The following is a 17,535-nucleotide window of genomic DNA, read 5'->3' as shown; positions in this document are numbered from 1 at the left end:
AGTCGCCGAAGTGGCGTAAAATCGCAAGACTTGTACCCGGCTAACGGTCTACCCAACGGGAGGCCCTAGTCACACGACATTTATACCTTTAGTAATGTTTTGAAAGCAATTTCTATCTATACGAAAGTAATGGTATGTCTACAAGACACATGCAGGTTGCTCATTGTAGTATGCTAAGGCTGGTCACAGATAAGCGAAATAGAGTACCGGCTGACTGTAGCGAATTGCAGAGGATCGAAGATTGGCAGAGAGACTGGAAGTTGACACTGGATGTAAATAAATGTAGCATAGTGCATACATTGAAGAATAAATCCAGTACTCTTCTGTTACATTGTTGCAGAGAAATCACTGCAAACAGTAACTGTCTAATGAGGAATGACTACATAACAGAATGTAAGAAAAGCAGATTCCGCACTTTTACTCGTAGTCGGACACTTTAGGAATTATAACTGCTACGAAAAAGATGTAGTTTACGAAACACTACTACTGATGAAATCGCTTTGCTGCGGATGGTCTTGTTTGGCCTGCGAAGTAGCTGCATCGATGTAAGTGATCCACTGGATAGTGCTGGAAGCGCCCTAATACAGAAAGGGTCATATAAAGTTGGTACACCCCACTCGAAAAATTTAACAGAGAAGCTTGGGGAATCCCTGTAAAAAAATCCGACGTATTTCTCTCGAAACACTAGAGGGTAAATTTAAAGAAAGTACTTTAATACAGAATAAGGGAACAATTGACAGGAATGGGGGAGAGAAATACAGTAGAAGAAGAATGGGTAGCTCTGAGGGATGAAGTAGTGAAGGCAGCAGACAATCAAGTAAGTAAAGAGACGAGGGCTAGTAGAAATCCGTGGGTAACAGAAGAAATATTGAGTTTAATTGATGAAAGTAGAAAATATAAAAATGCAGTAAATGAAGCAGGCAAAAAGCAATACAAACATCTCAAAAATTAGATCGACAGGAAGTGCAAAATGTCTAAGCAGGGTGGTTAGTGGACAAACGTAAGGATGTAGAGGCTTATCTCACTAGGGGCACGATAGATACTGCCTACAGGAAAATTAAAGAGACCTTTGGAGAAAAGAGAGCCACTTGTATGAACATCAAGAGCTCAGGTGGATACCCAATTCTAAGCAAAGAAGGGAAAGCAGAAACGTGGAAGGAGTATATAGGAGGTCTATACAAGGGCAATGTACTTGAGGACAATATTATGGAAATGGAAGAGGATGTAGATGAAGATGAAATGCGAGATACAATACTGCGTGAAGAGTTTGACACAGCACTGAAAGACCTGAGTCGAAACGAGGCCCCCGGAGTAGACAACACTCCATTAGAACTACTAACTGCCTTGGGAGAGCCAGTCCTGACAAAACTCTACCATCTGGTGAGCAAGATGTATGAGACAGGCGAAATATCCTCAGACTTCAAGAAGAATATAATAATTCCAATCCCAAAAAAGGTGTTGACAGATGTGAAAATTACCGAACTATCAGTTTAATAAGTCAAAGCTGCAAAATACTAACGTGAATTCTTTAGAGACGAATGGGAAAACTGGTAGATGCCGACCTCGGGGAGGATCAGTTTGGATTCCGTAGAAATATCGGAACACGTGAGGCAATACTGACCTTACGCCTTATCTTAGAAGAAAGATTAAGGAAAGACAAACCTACGTTTCTAGCATTTGTGGACTTAGAGAAAGCTTTTGACAATGTTGACTGGAATACTCACTTTCAATTTCTAAAGGTGGCAGGGATAAAATACAAGGAGCGAAAGGTTATTTACAATTTGTACAGAAACCAGATGGCAGTTATAAGAGTCGAGGGGCATCAAAGGGAAGCAGTAGTTGGAAAGGGAGTGAGACAGGGCTGTAGCCTCTCCCCGATGTTATTCAATCTGTATATTGAGCAAGCAGTGAAGGAAACAAAAGAAAAATTCGGAGTAGATATTAAAATCCATGGAGAAGAAATAAAAACTTTGAGGTTCGCCGATGACATTGTAATTCTGTCAGAGACAGCAAAGGACTTGGAAGAGCAGTTGAACGGAATGGACAGTGTCTTGAAAGGAGGATATAAGATGAACATCAACAAAAGCAAAACGAGGATAATGGAATGTAGTCGAATAAAGTCAGGTGATGGTGAGGGAATTAGATCAGGAAATGAGACACTTAAAGTAGTTAAGGAGTTTTGCTATTTGGGGAGCAAAATAACTGATGATGGTCGAAATAGAGAGGATATAAAATGTACACTGGCAACGGCAAGGAAAGCGTTTCTGAAGAAGAGGAATTTGTTGACATCGAGTATTGATTTAAGTGTCAGGAAGTCGTTTCTGAAAGTATTTGTATGGAGTGTAGCCATGTATTGATGTGAAACATGGACGATAAGTAGTTAGGACAAGAAGAGGATAGAAGCTTTCGAAATGTGGTGCTACAGAAGAATGCTGAAGATTAAATGGGTAGATCACGTAACTAATGAGGAGGTATTGAGTAGAATAGGGGAGGAGTTTGTGGCACAAATTGACAAGAAGAAGGGACCGGTTGGTAGGTCCTCTTCTGAGGCATCAAGGGATCGCAAATTTAATATTGGAGGGCAGCGTGGAGGGTAAAAATCGTAGATGGAGACCAAGAGATGAATACACTAAGCAGATTCAGAAGGATGTAGGTTGCAGTAAGTACTGGAAGATGAAGAAGCTTGCACAGGATAGAGTAGCATGGAGAGCTGCATCAAACCAGTCTCAGGACTGAAGACCACAACATCATCTACTTTAAACGAATTCTGTGATAACATTATGCCTCCATCATCGTATACCTGACGCAGCGTTTCGAAGAATGAGATAAGAGAGGTTATGGCACTTGCAGAGGCATATGGGCAGTCATTTTTCACTCTATCAGTACCTGCGAATGGAATAAGAAAACAATTCATTGATACTGTTCCGATGTACCCTCCGCCATACACTGTTCAGTGGCTTGCGGAGTGTCTGTTAAGATGCAGATGCAGGATGTTCGTGGTCGATGCCGGTATCCCCAAGGTGATAGTAACACCAGAAGACCGTAGCGAATTCCAGAGGATACGCGATTGTTACAGAGGCTTAGTGTGAACAAATATAGCGTACTGCATATACAAAGGAGAACAAATCCTGTACTGTATGATTAACGCTACTAGTGGAAACAGTAACAGTATTGAATTTCTAGGAGTATCCTCAGGAGCGATTGAAAGTGGAAGGACTTCATAAACGAAATTCATATGCCAAGGGGCCGTATTCGTTTGGATGAATCTTAAGAAAATATATTCCATCCACGAAGGAAGCACTTGTTCGACCGACTTCTTTGCGAATATTGCTCTGCAGCGTGGGCGCGTAACAAGGCTACGTTAATGGAAGATTCAAAGCTAGTGATATGCACATAATCGGTTACTCAGAGCATCTCCTGTAGCAGGTGCGCTGGCCGGAGTAGCCGAACGGTTCTAGGCGCTACAGTCTGGAACCGCGCGACCGCTACCGACGCAGGTTCGAATACTGACTCGGGCATGGGTGTGTGGCATGTCCTTGGGTTAGTTAGGTTTAAGTAGTTCTAAGTTCTAGGGGACTGGTGACTTCAGCAGTTAAGTTCCATAGTGCTCAGAGCCATTTTTTGTAGCAGGTGCTGTGAGAGGCGTTGTGTGTTACGGAGGTTTACAGTTGAAAATTAGAGACATTACGTGTCAGGCAACATGTTTATTATCATTTACATCTCGCAAAACGACCGCAACGGGAAATTAGACCTAAAACGGAAGTTTCCGAACAATCATTCTTACCACGCGAAAGAATGAACATATTGATAAACTGCAGTCTGTTGCCGTGCAGGTGCGGCTCATGTGCTAATCATAATATGATTTGCATTCATTACTGTGTGAATTTAATTCCCGTCATTTAATAAATGGCTGCAGTGAATAACACCGGCGATTGTCAGAAATAAATCTACCTCTATATTAATTACTTCTCTTTAATGGTGGAGGTTTTGCTTGTACACTACTGGCCATTAAAATTGCTACACAACGAAGATGACGTGCTACAGACGCGAAATTTTACCGACAGGAAGAACATGCTGTGATATGCAAATGATTAGTTCTTCAGAGCATTCACACAAGGTTGGCGCCGGTGGCGACACCTACAACGTGCTGACATGAGGAAAGTTTCCAACCGATTTCTCATATACAAACAGCAGTTGACCGGCGTTGCCTCGTGACACGTTGTTGTGATGCTTCGTGTAAGGAGGAGAAATGCGTACCATCATGTTTCCACTTTGATAAAGGTCGGATTCTAGCCTATCGCGATTGCGGTTTATCGTATCGCGACATTACTGCTCGCGTTGGTCGAGATCCAATGACTGTCAGCAGAACTTGGAATAGGTAGGTCAGGAGGGTAATATGGAACGCCACGTTGGGTCCCAACGGCCTCGTGTCACTCGCAGTCGAGATGACAGACATCTTATCCGCGTGGCTGTAACGGATCGTGCAGCCGCTTCTCGATCCCTCAGTCAACAGATGGGGACGTTTACAAGACAACAACCATCTACACAAACAGTTCGACGACCTATACAGCAGCATGGGCTATCATCTCGGAAATCATGGCTGCGGTTGCCCTTGACGCTGCATCATAGAGAGGAGCGCCTGCGATGGTGTACTCAACGAGGAACCTGGGTGCACGAATGGCAAAACGTCGTTTTTTCGATGAATCCAGGTTCTGTTTACAGTATCATGATGTTCACATCCGTGTTTGGCGACATCGCGGTGAACGCATGTTGCAGGTCCTTTAGGGTCCTTTCTGGATACATAAAATGTTCGACTGCTGCCCTGGCCAGCACATTCTCCAGATCTCTCACCAACTGAAAACATCTGGTCAGTGGTGGCCGAGCAACTGGCTCATCACAATACGCTAGTCACTACTCTTGATGAACTGTGGTATCGAGTTGAAGCTGCATGGGCAGCTGTACATGTACACACCATCCAAGCTCTGTTTGACACAATGCCCCGGCGTATCAAGGCCGTTCTTACGGCCAGAGGTGGTTGTTCTGGGTACTCATTTCTCAGTATCTATGCACCCAAATTGCGTGAAAAGGTAATCACATGTCAGTTCTAGTACAATATATTTGTCCAATGAATATCCGTTTATCATCTGCATTTCTTCTTGGTGTAGCAATTTTAATGGCCAGTAGTGTAATTTTCTCTTTTGCTTAGAAGAGTGTATGAAGAGCCAAGCCACATGAGCATAATCAGTTACCCAATGTTAAGAAGACCGCCTTGGGGGCTCTAGGACGACTTTTATAGGAAACACCGCAAGCTGGAGCGATGCTAAAGGCGGGTGGTTGGCGCCTTCACTGCTGTTTTCAATACCGGCAATGGCCAGGTGCCTTCCTGCCAGTGTCACACAATGTTACGCGCTCTGAGATACGCACACCCTGGACAGGATTCCTAGAAATAACGTGGCGTGACGAAAACGTTTTCTCGGCAGGCGGCCGCAAATTTAACGAGTATGGGCCCCGAGCCAAACAAACCTCAAGGGAACTTTCTTTTTCGCCGATAACTCGCCTTATGGAAATTCTGTGTGAAAGGCAGTCAGTTGAAGACAAACACCTCGGAATGCCGCGAGAAGCAGCTGCCCTGCTATGTGAAAAAGATTTTTTTTTAAATTAAGACACTGTCTGCGATTCCTTGACATCAACTGTATTACGTATAGATCTATTACCCAGTAGTGAAATTTGAAAAGTTGTGACGTAGCGGGACTCAAACCCGGATTTCCCACTTACCACTACAGTTATCCGTACATGTTCCGAGGACCAACCCAAACTTCCATATGTCACACAGTGCTAACAGACAAACAGCTCTGAATGACACAACCACAGAAATCAATATAGGACATAGAATGAACGCATCCCTTAGGACAGTGCATCGGAATTCGGTCTTAATGAGCTGTGGAAGTAGACGACTGGCTCGAGTACATTTGCTAGCAGCACTACATTGCCTGTAGTGCCTATCCTGGTCTCGTGGTCACACAGTGTACATCTTTAAAATGCACCCAATGCTCGGTATATCACTTGGATTCCCACATTAGGGATAACGAGATACCTAAGAATCTAGGGGTCTGTTATCGTCATGAGCCTGCCTTTGTCTAAGAGACTGATATGCATGTCTCAAAGTGGTGACACTGTTGAGGATCCACCGCTATAAGAAACACTTCGAAGTTAATTCGCTGACAGTGAATTCCTCGCCGTCAGCTGTATAGGTATACGAGGTGCGACAATGAAGTAATGCGACTGATGTGAAAAAAATGTTGCTTACCGTTTTAGTCAAGTTTAGTGTTATCTCCTTCAATGTATTTCCCTTCTGATTGCACACACTTTTTCCAGCGATTCTGCCATTGATGTCAACATTTCTGAAAGTCATCTTCTGTAATATCCTCCAAGACCCTCGTTACAGCTTTTTGGACATCTTGAAAATGGTGTCCCTAGGCCGCCATTTTGACTCTTTGAAATAGAGAAAAGTCGCACAGGGCGATATCTGGTGAATAAGCTGGCTGTGGTAGTACTGAAATTTGTTTTGATGTGAAAAATTACTATACTGACAGAGCAGTATGGGATGGCACATTCTCATACCAAAATCTCCAGATATTATTAGACGAACCATTTCTTGATTGGTGTTCAGTTCTTCTGCAATCATTTTCACGGATAATCTTTGATCAGATTGTACGAGTTCACGCATCCTGGCCAAGTTGACATCCGTCCGTGAGGTTGATGGTCGTCCACTGCAGTCTTCATCTCCAACATTCGTTCTGCCTTCGTTAAACATTTTATGCCAACGAAAGACTTGAGCTCTTGACGTAACCTCCTCTCCAAAAGCCTTCTGAAGCTTACCGTAAGTTGTCGTCACGTTTTTACCCAGTTTAACACAAAAGGAAATGGCATACCGTTGCGCAATATTATGCGGTACCATTTCCGTTACTAGAGACACAAACTCGTGTTAACTTATCACAGCATGACTGAGTAGTTGCATCGATGTGCCGCTTGGACTGGAAGCAGCTTATAGACCAAGGTCAAAGATATTGTGCCTACGCAAGCCTGCAGGGTTGCCACATCTTGCAAAGAAAATCAGTCTCATTACTTTATCGTCGCACCTCATAGATCCATGACCCTACAGTGACACAGGAAAATTTATGCTGTACTGGGACTCGAACCCTGATGTCCAGCTTATAGTGAGCTGTAATCATAATCACTTCGGCCATCCGCATGCGATCCATGGTCCAACACGAAGTTCCCTATTTCACACTGTCGACATCGTAGTCCACTAAATTTATCATATATGGCTCGCATCATTACTTGGACTCCCGCAAAAAGCAGAATGACACAGTGAGGAATCGAGATGTGTTGCTGTTTTCGTGTATTCGTCTACGATTGTAGTGGTACAGTGAGGTGACGGAAGTCACGGGGTCCCTCCGAATCTCGTTTCAGACCTCCGATTCCCCATTGTAGCGCAGCAATTCGACATGACAGGGACTCGACAAGTCGTTGGAAGCCCTCTACAGAAATAATGAGCCGTTCTGCCTCTATAGCCGTCCATAACTGCTAAACGTTTCCAGTGCAGAATTTTGTGCACAAACTGATCTCTTGATTATGTTCCATAAATGTTCAATGGGACTCATGTCGGGCGATGTGGATGACCAAATCAGTAGCTCGAATCGTCCAGAACGTTCTTCAAGTCAATTGCTAACAGTTGAGGTCCAGTGGCATGTGGCAATGTCATCCATAAAAATTCCATCGCTGTTTGGGAAAGCGAAATCCATGAATGGCTGCATATTGTCTCCAAGTAGCCGAAAACAACCATTTCCATTCAATGATCGGTTCACACCATACCACAACATTATGGAGCCACCATCAGCTTGCACAGTGACTTGTTGACAATTTTGGTCCATGACTTTGTGGGGACTGCGCCACATTCGAACCATACCACCAGCTCTTACCAACTGAAGTCGGGACTAATCTGATCATATCACGGTTTTCCAGTCGTCTATGGTCGAGCCGATATGACCACGAGACCAGGATAGGCACTACAGGCAATGTAGTGCTGCTAGCAAATGTACTCGAGCCAGTCGTCTACTGCCACAGCTCATTAAGACCGAATTCCGATGCACTGTCCTAAGGGATACGTTCATTCTATGTCCCACATTGATTTCTGTGGTTGTGTCACTCAGAGCTGTTTGTCTGTTAGCACTGACAACTACTCAAACATCTCTGCACTCCGTCCTTAAGTCAAGGACCCCAGTCACCGCGTTGTCCGTTGTCAGAGGTAAAGCCTGAAATTTAGTATTCTCGAGACACTGTACTCTTGACACTGTGGATCTTGGAATATTGAATTACCTAACGAATTCCGAAATGGAATGTCCCCTGGGTTTAGCTCCAACTAGCATTCCACGTTAAGCCTGTTAATTCCGGTCTTGCTCCCATAATCATGTAGGAGACCTTTTTACATTAATCACATAAGTGCAAATGATAGCTCCGCCCATGTGTTTCCCTTTTATACCTTGTGTCCGCGATACAGCTACCATCTGTGTGTGGGCACACCGCTATCATCTGATAGTGCTGTCGCGCCTCTGGACGGATACTGACTACTAACGTTTGAGAGCACTGACCTGCCACCACATCCAGACTCTGTAGGCGGTCCTGGCGTATCTCTCCCGGACGCCTGTTCCATTGTCGGGAAACCGTATCTTCGCATCCAGCAGACTCAACACCATTCGCTGCAGTCGCCTCCACTGCGCCACGAACGACACCAACTGCCAACATAATACGGCGTATTAGATAATATCTAAACACTATCAATTATAACCAGTCTGCAATAAATAGATGATAGAATTCAACCAGTCTTCAAATATGATGCGTTAGCTAGAAGCAATAAGGGTCTAAGTGTGTCCAGTGTGTGACACGACAGACTGAAAAGAGCTCCGAGGTGGCTCGGGACTGGGTTTTGTTTGAGCACACGGCCGTTTGTCTAGACGCCGTTGTGATTTTTTTTTTTTCATTTAAAAAATTTAAAGTTTTTTATTTGTGGCTTTGGGTAACGAATAGTGCCATATTAATGTAGTTACAATTTCCACAGTAAAATAACAAAAGTGGTTCGATGTACAAATGTAAGTTCTTAATATAAAATACAAACTTTTTTCGGGGTGTTGTTCCGGGAATATTATCAATACTATTGACGTATGGGCCCAACAGGAAGGACCACGCGAGGTACAATCAATAGATGTCGTGTTTGATGGCTTGCCTTTCTTAGTGTCCAAATTTGTTTCATCCTTTCAGAATGAAGTCTCTTTGTCTCATCAGACCACGGTGCTCTAATCCGTTTTGTAATTTCCCTCTGACCAACTATCCAGACACATATCTTTTGTCTGAATCTACGAAAGCCGGCTATTTTAAGATCATCGTTAATTTCAGCGATCCATTTAATTGGCTAGGTCTGCCTTTGTAGAATTCTGCTGTTTGTTTTGTCAACCTAATGGGTGCCATTCTTTTAATGTTCCCATAAAATGTAAGTCTTCATTTTCTCATGTCACCATGTATGACAGTGCATTCTTCTATTTCCTTATTGCTTCTCGGCCTATAAGTTTCTTCATCGGTAATTTTGGGGTCTAATATTTTCCTAATAATCTTTCTTTCTTTTGAATTTCTTCAGTATCCCTCTTTCTGTTTCAAATTAAAGTTTCTGCTCCGTAAACACAATCAGGTATTATTACAGTGCTATTATGCCCTAGTTTACTGAAATTAGAACGCCGTTTCTTATTATAAATATTTTGTGTTAATCCGAATGCAGTTGCCAATTTTTGACAGCGAACTTCAGGAACATATTACAATTTATTTCAGTACGCACGCACCCGTGTTGACAGCTGACGGTACTTACGGATTCCACGGCATTGCCTTAGTTAGTAGCTGGTGTCCCTCTTGCCATGGAAATTCATAATATCTTTGAGTAATGGTGTAACGTATATCGTCTCCTTAGTTATCAAGCTGATGACCAACCGACTGTCTTTGGCACATTTACGTTTACCAGAAGGCAGCTCACGTTTAAACGAGCACTGTCATTGGGTGCTGACTGTTTATTTCGTCGTCTTTTAACATCAAATTTCTTCGGTGTTTTCTCAAGGACTAGACTCTTACTACATGTTCTTCCTACAATATAAACAGTTCTCACGGCCACTGCTTACCAGTAACGTTATCCAAGAGACAATAGGCGTGGCTACAGCCATTTTAACCTCCGGCAGGCGAGCGGTATTTAGCAATATTCTCGACGCCTGCACAGATGGACCTGCTCCACGCCAACGGTTCCTGCAGTCATCAAGGGCGTACCAGATGCACTTCGTGACTACATTATTCTATTTTAGTGCCCGTTCCGATTGTAACTAAGTCATTAAGTTATATTCTACTCCACAGGATGTAAGATCTGAAGGTGATTTCTTACAAGATCGAAAGCAGCCGTTTAAAAATAAAAATTAACATCTTAAACGCTACCACGAGCGCGTATACTGAAATACATTATAAAATAAAAACACTAAAAGAGTAACACCAGACAATTACAGACAACCACCAGTAGCTATAACAGTACCAAAATAACGTCAGAGCAGTTTTCACAATAGAGCAACGATAAAAGTGTGAAGTACAAAGACAGGTTCGTTACACAAATTAAAAACACAAAGTTACGATCCAGGGTTCCCAGTGGATCAGTCCCAGAGGAGGACGACAACCACACGGACATGTAACTAAAGGCTGGATAACGACGTCTTTTCCAAGGTAAGTTCTTAACGCAAAGTAAAAACACTAACAGATGTCCCAGTTTCGAACCGGGCTGGTTCCATAGAATGACAGGATCCACACATTATACACTACTGGCCATTAAAATTGCTACACCAAGAAGAAATGCAGATGATAAACGGGTATTCATTGGACAAATATATTATACTAGAACTGAGATGTGATTATATTTTCACACAATTTGGGTGCATATATCCTTACAAATCAGTACCCAGAACAATCACCTCTGGCCGTAATAACGACCTTGATACGCCTCGGCTTTGAGTCAAACAGAGCTTGGATGGCGTGTGCAGGTACAGCTGCCCATGCAGCTTCAACACGATACCACAGTTCATCAAAAGTAGTGACTGGCGTATTGTGACGAGCCAGTTGCTCGGCCACCATTGACCAGACCTTTTGAATTGGTGAGAGATCTGGAGAACGTGCTGGCCAGGACAGCAGTCGAACATTTTCTGTATCCAGAAAGGCGCGTACAGGACCTGCAACATGCGGTCGTGCATTATCCTGCTGAAATGTAGGGTTTCGCAGGGATCGAATGTAGGGTAGGGCCATGGGTCGTAACACATCTGAAATGTACCGTCCAATGTTCAAAGTGCCGACAATGCGAACAAGAGGTGACCGAAACGTGTAACCAATGGCACCCCATACCATCACGCAAGCTGATACGCCAGTATGGCGATGACAAATACACGCTTCCAATGTGCGTTCACCGCGATGTCGCCAAATACGGATGCGACCATCATGATACTGTAAACAGAACCTGGATTCATCCGAAAAAATGACGTTTTGCCATTCGTGCACCCAGGTTCGTCGTTGAGTACACCATCGCAGGAGCTCCTGTCTGTGATGCAGCGTTAAGGGTAACCGCAGCCATGGTCTCCGAACTGATAGTCCATGCTGCTGAAAACGTCGTCGAACTGTTCGTGCAGATGGTTGTTGTCTTGAAAACGTCCCCATCTGTTGCCTCAGGGATCGAAGCGTGGCTGCACGATCCGTTACAGCCATGCGGATAAGATGCCTGTCATCTCGACTTTTAGTGATGAAATGCCGCTGGGATCCAGCACAGCGTTCCGTATTACCCTCCTGAACCCACAGATTCCATATTCTGCTAACAGTCATTGGATCTCGTCCAACGCGATACGATAAACAGCAATCGCGATAGGCTACAATCCGATCTTTATCAAAGTCGGAAACGTGATGGTACGCATTTGTCCTCCTTACACGAGGCAGCACAACAACGTTTCACCAGGCAACGCCGGTCAGCTGCTCTTTGTGTATGAGAAATCGGTTGGAAACTTTCCTCATGTCAGCACGTTGTAGGTGTCGCCACCGGCGTCAACCTTGTGTGAATGCTCTGAAGAGCTACCCATCTGCATATCACAGCTTGTTCTTCCTGTCGGCTAAATTTCGCGTCTGTAGCACGTCATCTTCGCGGTGTAGAAATTTTAGTGGCCAGTAGTGTACATTCACACAGGGGTCCAAAACCAAAGCAACAAACTGCTATTTCCCCGTCCTGTGTCCAATTCATGATATAACCTTACAAACTGTCAACAGATGTCGTTACAATCGTGTTCTGCACGGAAGATGGCATTCCGATCAACGGACAACCACGCCAACAGTTACGTCAGGGCACATATCAAGCGGGTAATGTTTGCAGGTTAGTCCCACACCCACAATCGCTGCGTACAGTCACAGACAATGCAGTATGACAGAGAGAAGAAGCCTACAGGCTGTTTGCTGTGAAGGGACGTAAGAAAAATGAAAACAGGAGAGTCGCAAACTGATGTGGCCGGATGGCTTAATGTGAATCGTTCTGTTGTTTCTCGGATGAGGCTACAGTTTATAGAGACCGAAACTGTATCCTGGAGACCAGGACAGGGCCGACTTCATGTGACGTCAGAAGGAGTGGACCGCTATTTGGCTGTAAGGGCACGACGGTACCGCCTTAGTACTGCACTGCAACTGTTATCTGACCTCGCAGCATCCTCTGGACGTGTTGTATCGAGCAAATGGTGTAGAAAAGGCATCGACCGACTGGCCTTTATTAACGGCGATATGCTGTATGTGTGCCTCTAACGTGTCTTCACAGAAGAGAACGTATAGAGGGGAGACGTCAGCTTGCCTCGTGGACGACTGAACAGTGCGTCAATGTTCTTTTCACAGATGAGTCCCTACTTGGTCTGGAGAGCGATTCATGCTGGATTCGCATCTGGAGGGCACGGGGAACACGATTTCAGGACACAAACATTGTGGAAAGAGACCGATATCGAGGAGGATCTCTATTATTGTGGACAGAGATTCTGTTGACCACTCGAACACCCATTTATGAAATTTTACAGGTGAATCAACAAGATTTAACTGGTTTCAGCTGCAGTGAGGCGATTTTGGGATCACATGCGCTACGAGCCTTGCAAATGGCCTCTTACAGCGCGAACAACACTGGTGCAGATACGTTTAGGCGGTCTGTGACAGTGTATTTACGTGTTCCTTACCCGATCGGAATGGAAAAAGCGCCGAAATTGTTTAAATACTCAACACACAGCGATCTATTTCCAGACAAGTTCCCTAAATAAACTATATTCCAGGCACCGCCTTGTATTTTATAAACTGTTTGTAAACAATATGCTATACACTGCAGTCGGTCTACCACAAAATCACCAGTGATCTGAGTCTTCATCCCACATATGTCAAGGTGGGGGAGGAGGAGGGGGAGGTCTGGGAGGTTCTCCAGAGTGGCAGGAGCTAATTAATTGATCGATTTAATTAATTAGACAATCAAATTGATATGTATAATGTGCTAGTATCGACGAGGGGAGTTCCCAAAGGGGTGGGGAAGCAGTATTCTGAGGAGGATGGGCAGGGGGGGGGGAGGAGAGGGGTGTGACATGGAAAACCAATTAATCCAACAATAGGCTAAGGACCTGTCAATCAGAAAGACGGATTTTCTCCATGTGGTCATAACCCACTTAGCAGAACAGTAGGTGAAGGTCCTGTCAGTCAAAAAAGAATAACAGGTTTGCCCCTGAATGTATATTTGCTCCTGATGTAGGCAACCTGCAATGTCAGGCCATGCTCTCTTTGCCTTACTATTCAAGTAACTTATATGTATTATTGACAATAACCCTGCATTTATCCCTGAGAAAAAATAATGCTGGACCACAATGCTAGCTTATCAGGAAATACGATCACAACCAACTACAACCGAAGCCTTAAGCACACACCGGGCAGTCAACACATGTAAATAAAACATTCTACACTGACACAACAAGCTAGCATACAGTCAAGGATATACTATTACAAAACCTATCTCTATGTCCCATCACTGTGTCTTTTCGATTCAGTTGGAGTTGTAACACAATCAGACCACACCACAGTGTCATCAAGCCTATTCAAATCAAGTACTGCTATTTGAGTACTCCTGTACCAATACATGTGCAACATGGTACCACAGTGTTTTGACAGTTCCCATCCTTCTCACACACTAATGCTGTAGAATACTCAGTATTGTAGAACATTCAGCATAATGTCGTTTATTGAAACTGAACTACACTTCTCGAACAATCTCTACATACACAAAAAAGCAAAATAATATGTAGACGACCATTAATCAACTGTGTCGGTGAGGTCTGTCAGAGCTGGTCCTAGCTCGGCGAGGAACTGGCTGTACTGCTGCTGCGCTGGCCTTATAGTCGGCGGAGGTCGGCGGAGTACTCCAACTTTCCCTGTATCTGTGAGGCGACCTCTGTAGAAAAAAGTTCGCATTACTCTCTAGCAAGTTCTGTTTGTTTTGAAGAATTGCTTTCCTCTTGGTTGCGCCTGCCAGTGCTTGTGTATGTTTTATGGTACATAGGGGTCCTGAGTGTAGTCTGCCTGGCAGGGGCCGTCTGTGGCAGACGTAATAAATGCCAGCACAAATGCAGTTCTGGGGACACTGAATGGCACAAATCACTCTTATGCCCTGCTTTAGAATCGTCATAATCGAAACCCCCTTGCACTAGTCCTGCCTGGATGCCAGGACCCATTTATTTTGGATGCCCCAGCAAAACGATATCTGTGTGGCATCCGCCCACACCCAACGCTGACCATTGCATTCCTACAGCTCCGTTGTTCCATCAGCTTCTCCGACTCCTGTGCAGTCTCGTTTTGCCAACGTAAGCTAACTGTGTTCTCTATGCATCTTGCCATCTGTGGTCGACGAGGGAGGTGCTCACAAAGTTTCGCACTACCTCCTACTCACGTCTCACTTGGCTGCACGCGTGTTCAGCTAGGGACAAAAAATGTGCAACAATACACAACACACTGCGATCAGCAGGTTGGAAATTAGTTGGCGCGCAGATACCCTTAGGTTGGCTCACCTTCACAAACCACGAGAAGCCACAGGTGCAGATGAAGAAAACCTCACGGAAGACTTCGGGGTCAGTCGGCGTGTCGATGAGCATCTGGACGGCAGTGAGCGAGCTGATGACGATTTCGGTGGTGACGATGAAGATGGCGCCCAGAAGCCGGAAGCCCGGCCTGCGTCCGCCAGGGGGCATCCAGACCCCAATCCACGACAGCGCCACCGAGCTGGGACCGAGCAGCTCTTGGCTCTGGCGAGCCGTGTCCGCCATCCCAAGCACCAGTAGGGCCGCCAACGGATCTACAATGGAACAGGGGTGCCGTAAAGTGACAGACGAAACGCCGTAATCACTGTTGTAGTTTATACACTAACTTACACTCTGAAGAGCCAAAGAAAGTTGTACTCCTGCCTAATATCGAGTAGAGCACCGCGAGCATCCAATGGACTCGGCTAATGTCTGAAGTAGTGCTGGAGGAAACTGACACCATGAATCCTGCAGTGCTGTCCATAAATCTGTAAGAGTACAAGAGGGTGGAGGTCTCTTCTGAACAGCACGTTAAATGGATATGCTGAATAATGTTCATGTCTAGGTGGTTTGGTGACCAGCACAAGTGTTTAAACTCAGAAGAGTGTTCTTGGAGCGACTCTGTAGCAATTCTGGTCGTGCAGGGTGTCTTACTGTCTTGCTGGAATTTCCCAACTCTGTTGGAATGCACAATGGACATGAATGGATACAGTTTATCAGACAGGATGCTTACGTACTGTGTCACTTGTCAGTGCCGTGTATCTAGACGTATCAAGGGTCCCATATCACTCCAGCTGCACACACCCAACACCATTACAGAGCATCCATAAGCTTGAAGAGCGCTCTGCTGATATGCAGGCTCCATAGATTCATGAGGTTGTCATCATACCCGTACACTCCATCAGCTCGATACAATTTGAAACGAGACCCCTCCGAGCAGGCAGTCATCAACAGTCCAATGTTGGTGTTGACGGGCCCAGGCGAGGCGTAAAGCTTTGTGTCGTGTAGTCATCAAGTATACACGAATTGGACTTTGGCCCGAAACCCCATATCGATGATGTTTCGTTGAATGGTTCGCACGCTGACACTTGTTGATGGTCCAGCATTGAAATCTGCAGCGGAAGGGTTGCGCTCTTGCCACGTTGAACGAGTCCCTTCAGGCGTCATTGGTCCCGTTCTTGCATGATTTTTTCCTGGCCGCAGTGATGTCGGAGGTTTGATATTTTACCAGATTCCTGGTATTCACGGAACACTCGTAAAATGGTCGTACGGGAAAATTCCCTCCTCATCGCTACCTCGGAAATGCTGTGTCCATCGCTTGTGCGCCGACTATAATACCAAGTTAAAACTCATTTAAATCTTGATAACCTTCCATTGTAGCAACAGTAACCATCTAACAACTGCGCCAGACACTTGTTGTCTTATGAAGACGTTGACTGTTTGCCCATCTCTGTATTTGAATACGCATGTCTATACCTGTTGCAGTGTATGATGCAGCTCTACACTCTTTCCTGGGTCTGACTTACCAACTCTTCATATTTGCTCCACACTTCACATGTATTTAAAAATATAATCCGCACGCTACCGTGCGGTGCGTGACGGAGGATAACGCCTAACGGTACTAGTCATTTCATTTCCTGTTCCAGTTGCAAATACAACGAGGGAAAAACGGCTGCCTATTTGTCACCGTACAAGCTCTAATTTCTCGTATCTAATCCACGCGATCCTTACGTGAAATGTATGATGGTAGCAGTAGAAAACTTCCGCATCGGCTTCTAATGGAGGTTCTCTAAATTTTCTTAATAGTGTTCCTCGAAAAGAATGTCGCCTTGCCTCCAGCCATTCCCATTTAAGTTTCCAATGGATCTACGTAATACCTGGGTGTTGTGCGAAACTTCCGCTAACGAATCTAGTATCCCGCCTGTGAATTGCTTCTACGTCTTTGTTTAATCCGTCCTCGTGCGGATCTCAAACACTCGCACAGTGGTCAAGGATAGATCGCAGTATACGCAGCCTTCTTTACAGATGAACCACGCTTTCCCGAATTTCTCTCAGTAACTCGAAGTCGACTATTTGCCTTCCCTATCACAATTCTTACATGCTCGTTCCATTTCAAATCGTTTTGTAACGTTACACCCAGATATCTAAACGAAGTGACTGTATCAAGAAGCACACTTCTAATGCTGTATCCGAACATTAGAGGTTTGTTTTTTCTTCTCATTCGCATTAACTTACATCTTTCTACATTTAGAGCTAGCTACCATTCAGCACAATGACTAGAGGTTTTGTCTGAGTGATCTTGAATCCTCATACAGTCACCCAACTTTGAGCCCTTCCCATACATCAT

At 44.7% G+C, this 17,535-nt stretch overlaps 1 protein-coding gene across 1 annotated transcript in view; it reads right to left on the bottom strand.

Moving 5' to 3' along the window:
- LOC124619692 overlaps positions 1 to 17,535 on the bottom strand; it is a 73,638-nt gene that overhangs the window by 43,802 nt on the left and 12,301 nt on the right. The window contains exons 2-3 of the mRNA XM_047146243.1: positions 15,180 to 15,463; positions 8,652 to 8,795 (exon numbers count right to left, since the gene is read on the bottom strand). Of these exons, the coding sequence (XP_047002199.1) occupies positions 8,652 to 8,795; positions 15,180 to 15,434 (399 nt within the window). The 5' untranslated portion in view covers positions 15,435 to 15,463. The remainder of the gene's footprint in view (positions 1 to 8,651; positions 8,796 to 15,179; positions 15,464 to 17,535) is intronic.

Source organism: Schistocerca americana, chromosome 6, assembly GCF_021461395.2.
Source record: "Schistocerca americana isolate TAMUIC-IGC-003095 chromosome 6, iqSchAmer2.1, whole genome shotgun sequence".
Lineage (NCBI taxonomy): Eukaryota > Metazoa > Arthropoda > Insecta > Orthoptera > Acrididae > Schistocerca > Schistocerca americana.
The sequence above is the reverse complement of the archived record's forward strand: the minus strand, read 5'-3'. Positions and strand labels throughout refer to the sequence as shown.